The following is a 10,233-nucleotide window of genomic DNA, read 5'->3' on the forward strand; positions in this document are numbered from 1 at the left end:
TTTGACACCCCCCCAAAGGGGTCGCGACCCACAGGTTGAGAACCGCTGAGCTAGAGGCTTCTGCTGACTAGTTGCTTCGGGGACTGCTGGACTCAGGGTCTGCAGCTATACCACAGGCTGCAGAGACAGATGAATCTCAGGTCAGCATGCCTGCCTTGTGACTGAAGGGGCGAACGAACCCAAGGCTGGCAGAGAGCTGGCATGCTGCAGATGACTCTCAGAATGTCCGGCAATAGGGCAGGCTCTTGGCTCAGGGTCAAAAACTAGACACAGGATGCAGACCCAGCAGAAAGCAAGCAGATTTTCCACAGTGACTGATCACTTATATAGAAAGTCGGCCGTACTCCTAAGGAAACCTCTTCCCAATGGCATCTGGGCTGTAACTTGAATAAGGGGGTTGCACTCCACCTGAATCTTACAACTGCTTGGCTGCTCTTAGTAGATCCCATCGTGGAGCTCATTGCATTAGGTTAGGTCATAGTATGTAGGGTTACTAGGCCTCAAGTGTCAAGCCACGGAGAAGCCTGGCCCAGGCAAGTTGACATTCAACCTGACTACGTTTTGCACATACTCCAACTGTGTTTTGACACCTGACCCAGCTATCACATTACTGCCTATATTTTCTAGGAAAATACAGTAAAGTGGGTCTACTTTGAGCATTGCCCTCTTTTAATGGAACATCTAGGTCAAATCAAATTGGTAATGGCAACCATTGGGAAGGTTGGACGGCAGTGAATTTGAGATCATCGTGGTAGTAGCATTTGTCAAAGGCCAATGAGGATGGTAGCACAACTCGGAAAATGTAACCAACGTCTCTGAATTGCACATGGAGGGATGGTTGAAATTGTGTATCCTTGGTTATATATACTGTCACCAAAATATAAACTTAAAATTACACACTCACACGGAAGACACACTGAACCCAAACCAAGAAGGGCAGGCTTTGGAATGCTTCCGCAGAGAGGATTAGACTCGTCCACACAGACAGATTACCCTGGAGTGGTGTGACAAGGCAGGGGACAACGGGGGGTGCTACAGGATGAAGCCCAGAGCAGACATCTCATGGGTAGAACAGGAGAGCCCACACAAGACCCCAGCAGTTCTCTGGGGCTGAGAGAGAGGACTCAAAGGACTTACTTCAAGGTCCTCCCTTGTCCCATGAGAAGCCAATTCAGGGTGCTGGGAAAGAGCTGGAGGCCAAATGTGGCCCCAGCCCCTGCCAATCCTCCTTCTCCTTGGAGCATTTTCCTCTGTGGCTTAGCAACCATCTGCTGATCTACACGGAGGGGGACTCAGAAGGCCTGGGAGAGAAATGTATGTGCTAATGTATTCCAAAAATGCAACAGTCAAAATGAGTACGTGCCCTGAGAGTTTGTCAAAGCAAGTACCTGCCTGTATAAACATAGAAAATAACGAATGCCGTTCAGCTCATAACCTGCTGCTTCCTGTCCTTCTGTCCTTCCCTACACCCTCATCCCCAGTGTTCCCACTCATTTCTAATTGTGTTACCCCGTCCTCTCAGCTCTACTCCATAAGAAAATCCCAAGTCAGTGAATTCGAAGAGATAGGCCCAGGGAAGGATTGCCCAAACCACAGTCACTGGTTGGTAGATTTGAGTGTGAACAATGAATGCTACATTTTCTTTTTCAATGCTAAAATAATAATAAAGGTGAAGTCTATCCATTATAACTCTTATCTCATAAGTATTCCCTACTCCCCAAATTAAAGCAAGCCCATGAGAGGCAGCATGGCCAGATGGTGTCCGAGGGGTTTCCTCAATTTGACACCCAAGTCAATAAACGTCAAACTCTGAACCATTTCCCCATTGGTTCTATCCCTAACTCCTTCTCGTACAAGGTCTGTTAATGCTACAGGTTAGCATCAAGGAAGGGACTAGCTAGCATTGCCCTCCACCGATGGGGGTGTGGGGAGGGGCTCTGGAAGGCACTGACAGGTGCTGCGCTATCTTGCATGAGCATTTTATTTAAACTTCCAGGGGAACGTTTACTGCAGGCTGTGCAAGCAGTCCAGGTGTGCCTGGAGCTGTCCCTGTTTTTAAGTGGAAAGTGCCGTGTCCCCTGAAACTCCCTCATGCCTGAGCAACCTGGGCCAGTGGCTTATCATATTTGCACGACCCACCACAGGAAGCCCCCACGGAGAGGCCACTGCAAACAGGAGACCAGCCCAGTTTCTTTCCCGTTCCTTCTCAGTTTTCCTGTGCTGTTCGCCTTTCCTGGCCGTCTTCTCCCACATGAGGTCACATGAGGCTCTCCTATCTTTCCAATGTCTGTCTTTCCTCATACAGGGTTGCCCAGGTCTCATTGCTGGAGGAGGTCGACTACCCTTTTCACCCTGCTTGACTCCTCCATGCACTCCCTCCTAGAGCTCCCACACAGCCCCAGCCAACTGGCAGTGACTGTCCCCACCTGTCCCCACAGGATCTCTGCTTCCTCTCAAGCCTAACGTCTATCCAGGGCCTGAGCCTAACTCACTAGCTCAAGCTTAGGGCGCTCACTGTGGTCTCAGCTCTCATAGCAGCTTCCAGCCTCCTGCCCCCCACCCTCTACCCCCACTACAGACTAGCCATTCGTTTGTGGTGCTGGGGAAAACCCGGCCGAGTGGCAGAGAGTCTGAGCTCCATGTCTGCCTGGTGAGTTTAAAAAAATAATAAAAAATAGACTCTACAACCACTGCCTACAATCCACCCTCACCTGCGATTCCTCCAACAACGACATCTCGACTTCTGCTGGCTTCACGATCCTGACTCCCTCCCTCCCTGGTTTATGAATGCTGCACAGCCCCCTGGCAGCCTGGGCCCCAATGGTGCCCCTTGCAGAAGGGCCCCTAGGGACTGGATGCTCTTGCTATCACTGGCTTGGATTTCTTAGTGACCCAAATCTTGGAGCAACCCTGCACAACCTACTGCCAATCCTGTCTCCCACCCCACCTTCCTGCCTTTCTTTTGGCCTAATCCGGAGGACCAGGGTACCTCCCCAGACGTCATGTCACTCGGAGGCACTAAGTGGCCATCTATGGGTCTGACAGGGTCAGGATCCTGTAGCAGGCTGCCCAGACTGGGATCTCAGCTCTGGAGGTGGAGTGGGCTGGACTTCAGCTTCTTCATAAGCTGGAGCCCCAGCTGTGAGTGCCTAATGGCCACCCCCCAACAAGGTGTGAGAAGATAGCCTGCCCCCTGGGAAAAGAGATGAAAGCAAACTGTCCTTGCACCGTGTGGAGGTGAAGGCTGTGAACCTGACCTCGTCCAGTCAATCCTCTGTCATCTGATTGCCTTTCTCACAGGACCTACCTGCTTACAATGAAATGATTTGAATCTGTAAGAATGGTGGTTTTGCTGGACCAGTGTATCATTTTAATAACAACTGGTAGATTTGCCTATGACCAGACAGATCACTCTGGTCCCTTGAGGGCTGGGGTGGCCGTGACTGTAGGTTCGGCCCTGTGGCATGGGTTGCTCATCAGGGCGTCTGTCTTCCTCCCCCCTTTGCCATGGGGTGTGTACAGATGAGGGGGTTCATAATCAGCCATGTCATGAACAGACAGTGAGAGAGAGAAACAACACATTGAACTAACTGAAGAAATTAAATTGGGATGTGTTGTGTGTATCAGCACAGACAGATAAAGAGCCAAAAAAAACCAAAATAAACTGAAGAACATCAGGAGATGTTAGAAATCCAATATGGTGATCAAGCATTCCCATGGAAAAAATATTAACTCCAGCTGGAGGAGGAGAGACAAGGGATGATGAAAATTCCGGAAGCCGGGAGTCGAAATAGCAGGATTTGGAAGGCGGTACCGCCAGGGAGCAATTTCTGGATGAGAGTGGATGTGTGTGCCACTTGAGGTGACATCTCAGTAAGCAAAGGAGCATTCAACTCTCACAGACAGGCCCACATGCGGCACACAGTCACCACACCTCATCCCCAGCCAGTGGCATCTGGTACCCACATTGTGGCCATTTATTGAACACCTATTGTGCATCAGGCACTTACAATTCAAGTCATGTCATCCCTCAGAGCCCGCGCAGGCCAGAAGTTATCGTCCCCAAATCAGTGGTAGAATTTAAGTCACTAGCACTCCAATTCCAAAATCTGTTTTCTGTACATGATACTTGGCCACCACTTGGTGAGCGAAGAGGTGAAGGACATAGAGACAGCCTGCAGTCCAGAGACAGCAGGAACACTACCACAACAGCTGGATGTGGAAAAGTAAACGTCAGACAATTTGGGTTCCCAACTCTGCCTCTCACTAGCTGTGTGACTCTATGAGTGTGCCACTTAGTCATTTGCACCTCAGTGCCTTCAACCATCCTGTGGGGAAAATAATATCATCCACACAGCAATGTTATCACTGGTGATTGTCAGTGTAGGCTCTTGGTGAATGGTAAGAGGCACTAAAAACATGACACGATGATGACTCTAAATGCAAGGCTAGTCTAGTCATGAATAAGGAAGACCAAAGAACAGTGAACACATTTGAATGATGTTGCTAGCAAACAATAGTGAAAGTACCACGGACTGCCAACCAGAACAAACAGATCTCTCTTGGAAGACGTACAGCCAGAATGTTGCTTAGAGGCAAGGATGGCAGGACTTCATCTCACATACTTTGGACATGTTGTCAGGAGAGACCAGTCCCTGAAGAAGGACATCATCCTTGGTAGAGGGACAGCGAAAAGAAGGAAGCCCCTCAACAAGATGGACTGACACCATGACGGGCCGACAGACTCACACAGACTCACACATAAGAACAACTTGATGATGGCACAAGGTTGGCAGCAGGGGACAGGACCTGAGAGTATTTCATTCGGTTGTACAGAGGGTCACTGAGGGTTGCAACCGACTCAATGGCACACAGCAACAACATTATACTCATGGTATCATTATAAATATATGCAACCGGGGCAGTTAATCCACTGCTGATCACAGTTTGGAGGTTTGAGTTCACTCAAAGACCCTTGGAAGAAAGGTCTTCTCCAAAAAACCAGCCATTGACACTCTGATTGGAGCACAGCTCTACCCTGGGACACCTGGAGCCATGGTCAGCTGCAAATGACTCAATGGCAGCTAGCTTTGTTATGAGGGCCATCCTGTAAATCCTTGTATTTTAGTTGCGTGGATTTCACCCATTCATCTTGGCTAGCCAATTCTACCTCCTGTGTTTGAAAAAGTTGGCATCTTAAGCTCTGCTTAGCAAGAGGATGATCGCAATGTCAGGAGCAAATGGTTAGTTTGTACTCAATGGTTTGGGTTGGCTCTTCTGGCTACACCTCTCCTTCGTTGTTTGTTGTTGCTAGTTGCTTGAGCTGATTCAGACTCGCGGTGACTCCATGTGTGCAGAGGAGAGCTGCACGCCATAGGATTGTCAAGGCTGTGATCTTTTGGAAGCAAATCACCAGGCCTATCTTCCAAGGGGATTCGGGGAGTTGAACTACCTTTGGGCTAGTAGTTGAACCCTTGGAAGTTTGTGCCATCCAGAGTCTCCTTAGAATTCACAAAAGCTTCTTTAAGCCCTGTTTCACAAGTAAGCATCGTGTGTGTGTGTGTGTGTGTGTGTCCAGTCGGAAAGCAAGGTGACAGGGATGTGGTGGTTCTGGACTCCATCCCAAATGTGGAATGGCTAAAGGGAGAGAAGAATTAATGGCCTGGAGAAGAGGAACACGAGTGTCATCTTCAAAGGTTTGGATGAATGGCTTGGAGCAAGGGCACCTGGGACGGTTGTGAGTGGAATATGATGGGCAAGTCCTAGGTCCCCTCTGGGCATCAGTTGCTTTGTTAGTAAAATCAGTTTGTTGTGTTAAATGCAATCTAACATGCCTCTGTCTCTAACATCTGTATGTAGTGGTTCTAAAACACATTATGAGGTCCATATCCACAGAGTACAAGAAAAAAGCCTTCCAGAGAAGAGCCACCCAGCTGTTTAATGAGCTACCTCCCAAAGCACGTGCTACCTGGAAGAGAAGTAACCCAGTTGAGACTGGACAACCGACTCAGAGAGGTGTTGGTTGACAGAATAACCATAGGTAATGATCTGAGCAGGGTTTCTGGGAACACAGGGTCATGCAATTGCCTTGTTTGATTTCAGAATCGCGAGGTGCTTCCATTTTGGATGAACAGCACTGGGAAGAGGGAAGGCTGGCAGCGTGGATGGCATGGCTATGACAACGAGCTCCTGGACATGAGGGGCATTTTCCTGGCCTTTGGACCTGGTAAGTAAGGGAAGGGCCAACACGTTTAGTTGGCTTTTCCCAAGAAGGTGTTTCTCAGTGGGGGCTAATCGTCTGCTAAAGGCAACAGTGATTTCTGTATGCACCCTCTTTATGAGCAAAACTGAGGAAACCCAGCCGTCCCCAGTGAAACATCTTTGCTGGCTTCTTTTCTGATGCTGCTTAACTTTGGCAAATGCGGTCAAATACTTTTCCCTGTAAAATTTAAATTCAGAGTGCCATGAAGAAAATGTATTCCACATGTTTGCGATTCACTTTTTACTTAATTCATCAAAATGTTATTTCACAGCTATCTGATGTCCAGGAAAGCTTATCAGACACCAGGCTGCTGACAGCTGTTAGGCTTAAAGTTGGCGCGATTGCTTCTCAGAGTCTGGCTCTCCCATAGCTCCTCCCTTGTGTGAGCACCTACCTTGTGAGGTTTAATAGTTCCAAGGCCCCACCCAAAGCTAGAATGTGCTTGAGGGATAGACTTCCAAATGATCTTGGGACTGACATTGAGGACAAGTCAGAATGACTCAGGATGGCTTGAGTATGAAAGCAAATTTGCCGCGGTTTTCTTGATCAGACTAATTGTGAGGGCTTGAAGCGATAAGTTGAAGAAGGACTATCTGGGCATTTGTTTTAACTGATTCCCATGGAAAGGCTTCTCAAACACTCGGAAGATCATCCTGCTATTTGAATACCTCTTTCCCTAAAAGAAAGAGAGAAACAGAAAGAGAAGAAAGAGAGAAAGAGAAGACAAATAAACAACCAGCAGTCAGGTTATTAGTTGATGAGCTCCTCTTATTTCTTACTACTATGCTTCATTCATATGAAGGCAACCTGATTATCAGTAGATTAAGTATTGGACTGCTAACCGACGAGGCCAGTAGTTCCAACCCGCCAGCTACTTCCCTGGAGAAAGATGAGGCTGGTGGCTCTCCTGAAGATTTCCAGTTTGGGAAACCCTATGGAGTAAGTAGTTCTAGCCTGCCCTACAGGGTTGCTAAGATTCAGAATTGATTCAATGGCAATGAATTTGGTTTGGATTTTTAAAAATTAAATATAATAGGCTTCCTCTGATAGTACTATTCCAAGCTCTTTTCCCCCCCAGCTGTTGATCCCAATGTTTCAGTTCATGAAAGTCTACATTTTCTCTTCCTAGTATAAGTTGCAGACCACATCTCCTCTGTGTAGCAAGACCAAAGATCCATGAACTCACCGCAGTGCGTCTGCCTTGGTTCACTCGACTTAACACACCCTTCCTTGCTTCCTCTGCCTCAACTCGACTTAATACAAAACAGCTGTCGAGGATTCAGAGGCGCCCCTTGCAGCAGCCGCCTCAGATGCCTTTAGGAGCCTGAGCTGGGGAAACACATTGGCCTAAATTCTTGCCGATGTGCGTTCTCTGTCCCCAAGTCCCCAAACATGGGTCAGCGTCAGTAGCAGCAAACATCTGTAGAGCTCTGACCAGGCCCAAACACTGGCCTCAGAGAGAGCGTAGAGAAAGTGTGGCTATAGCCAGAAAGGACTGGCTATCAGGAGCTCCCCGTCAGTCAAATCCAGGGTCAGACCAGCAGAGTTCTGAAGTGAATGGAGAGAGAGGGGGCTGCGAGGAATACTGCTAGAGTAAGTTGGAGACATGCCCTGGCCAGAGCCTTTCTATGGGAAAACACCAGACAGCAGCACAACCTCTACCCTCTCCAGACGAGAGAGAGAGAGAGAAAGAGAGAAATCACCAATGCAAAGCAGTGGTCCTTCGAAGGAGACAATAGGAACGCGAGTCTCAGGCATACTTATAAGCAGAATCATATCTAACCCCAAACCCAAGGCTAAATTCTGTAGGGGAGATTTTGTCCCTCAAAAGCCTTGGTCATTGGGCTCTTTTAACACCACAAGCCCGCAGCCTTTCACGGGGAGGAAAATGGGCCCTGATGAAAATGGACTGACGAATTGCAGAAATGTTTCCGGGCAGACACCCATCCTCAAGGGCCTCCCGCAAAACCAGCGCGTTTCTGGCTCCAGTCCTCATGAAAGAGCGAACGACTTTACACACTGACTGTTCACTCCGCAGAAAATGTAAGAGGGAGGCCTTTAATAGCTGTCTAGCTGCACTTTGAGATAAAGGTACGTCCCTCCTGAGTAATTGTCTGCGCTTCTTGCTCAGGGAGGAAACCGGGCATCACTGGAGCTGCCCAGATACAGCGGGAGAAGTCAGTCAGTCTGGGCCGGCAGAGAGAAAGGGAAATAATTCTGGGAGATAGCCTCCCTGTGGTTAATCCCAGTTTCTAATTTGAACAACCTAATCTTGCCCTGGAGAACCCCACGTTCGAGAGAAGGCAGCAGAAGGGTGATTCAGGGAGCTGCCGACAAGCCAGCCAGCCTCACTTGGAAATCAGCCCAGGGTGCCCGGCACAGCGGGGGCTCGCCAAGCCTCTTTTCTTTGGGAGGGAACATTTTTAACAGCCAAACAGTTTAAACCTATGGGAATAGCTCGGCTTTCCAGTCCAGGTTCAAAATGCCATCCCAAACGGGTGGTGCTTGGCTGGGTGCTCCCAAATTGGATCAGGTATACTGTACAGTTTTGTTATTCAGGAATTTCCTAGATGGTCTCGTTCCAGCTGGATCATTTCAGGACTAGGCCACAAGTCCTTCCCTTCCCTGCAGAACAGGAAACCATGAATTAGATGGAATGCGAATGAAAACCCAATTCTCCTTCCTGCATCCCGGCACAGGCGGTCAGCATCGGTAGATCATTTCTTCTCACCCTTGAAATCCCAAGAAGTGTTAAAGAAGCAGGTGTTTGACTGGCTGGAGAGGAACACAGTGGATTGACGACTGTCCACCACCCGTGCATGCAACAAGGACACGGCCACCATGTGGCAGGGACAGTTTGGTGGTCACATCAAAGGCACATGGCAAGTCAGACTGAGAGAAGATTGCTTCCGGTACCCCTGGGCTGGCTTTTCCATTGAGATCTCAATCTCAGCGGACTTCTCTGTGGGGGAAATGGAGCCATGGACTTGAGACAGGCTGAGATACTGGGGCGACCCCCACAGTCTTCTTCCCAGGCAGGCGCTGGGATTGAGTGTTTTGTTCAAATTTTCAACCCCGAGCCAAGGCTGGTCCGTGTCTTCTCCACCTCAAAGGAAAAGTGACTCACCAAATGAATCATGGGTTAATATTGTTAATCCGCCTTCGAAGACATTTACTTTTACTATGCCTGCTTATTAACGAACATAAAAACACCCATTGTGAGTTGGTTCCAACCCATGCCTCTATGTCGTTACAAAGTAGAACTGCTCCGGGGCTCTCCTGACTGTAATGGTCTTGGAAGCAGACCTCCAGGCCGTTCTTGGGCAGCTGCTGGGGAGTTTGAGGCCCCATCCTCTAGGTTAGTTGCTGGGAGCAAACCATTTGCACCATCTGCATGAATCATAATAGTTACCAATTGATTGAGCATATATTATGTATCTAGCAGTGTGACTTTGGTACTGTTTCCATTCTCATGGGAAGAAATCTAGGACTGGTAGGTTAAATAGGTTTTCATCTACCCAGCTAGTAAATGGCTTCAGGCTGTTTGTAGAGCTCTGGTTTTAAAGCCTACACTCCGCCACCTCTTCTGACTGAATTCAGCGGCAATTATCCAATAGGAGGAAAAACCCATGATTGGGAGTTTGTCCTGAATCTTTCTTACTCCGTGGCAGAGTTTCCTGCACATAACTTTCTTTCACAGTTGCAGCCCAAGAGTAAGATTTGTTCCGTAGGAGAGGACTTGTTCTAGGAGTCCGCGTAGACACCTTTTCTTCTGAACTATTTACTCTTCAAGCAGGCAAGCGTTATGCCTTCAACATCTTCAAAGCCTCTTGTGGAAAGGGCGGCACTGATCTAATTGATTGATTGAAGTCGCTCTGACGACATGCAGTGTCACCTTCAGTGACCTTGCTCATCACGCCTTGAGGGCCCAGTGCTACTCTTCATATTAAGGGGGTGTGATAATCTGGGGA

At 48.5% G+C, this 10,233-nt stretch overlaps 1 protein-coding gene across 1 annotated transcript in view; it reads left to right on the forward strand.

Annotated features, from left to right (window-relative positions):
- ENPP6 (ectonucleotide pyrophosphatase/phosphodiesterase 6) overlaps nt 1-10,233 on the forward strand; it is a 134,189-nt gene that overhangs the window by 120,909 nt on the left and 3,047 nt on the right. The window contains exon 5 of the mRNA XM_004696461.2: nt 6,103-6,226. Coding sequence (XP_004696518.1) covers nt 6,103-6,226 — 124 coding nt within the window. The remainder of the gene's footprint in view (nt 1-6,102; nt 6,227-10,233) is intronic.

Source organism: Echinops telfairi, unplaced genomic scaffold (genome assembly GCF_000313985.2).
Source record: "Echinops telfairi isolate 266 unplaced genomic scaffold, ASM31398v2 ScPeMD7_9;HRSCAF=40, whole genome shotgun sequence".
NCBI classification, from domain to species: Eukaryota; Metazoa; Chordata; class Mammalia; order Afrosoricida; family Tenrecidae; genus Echinops; species Echinops telfairi.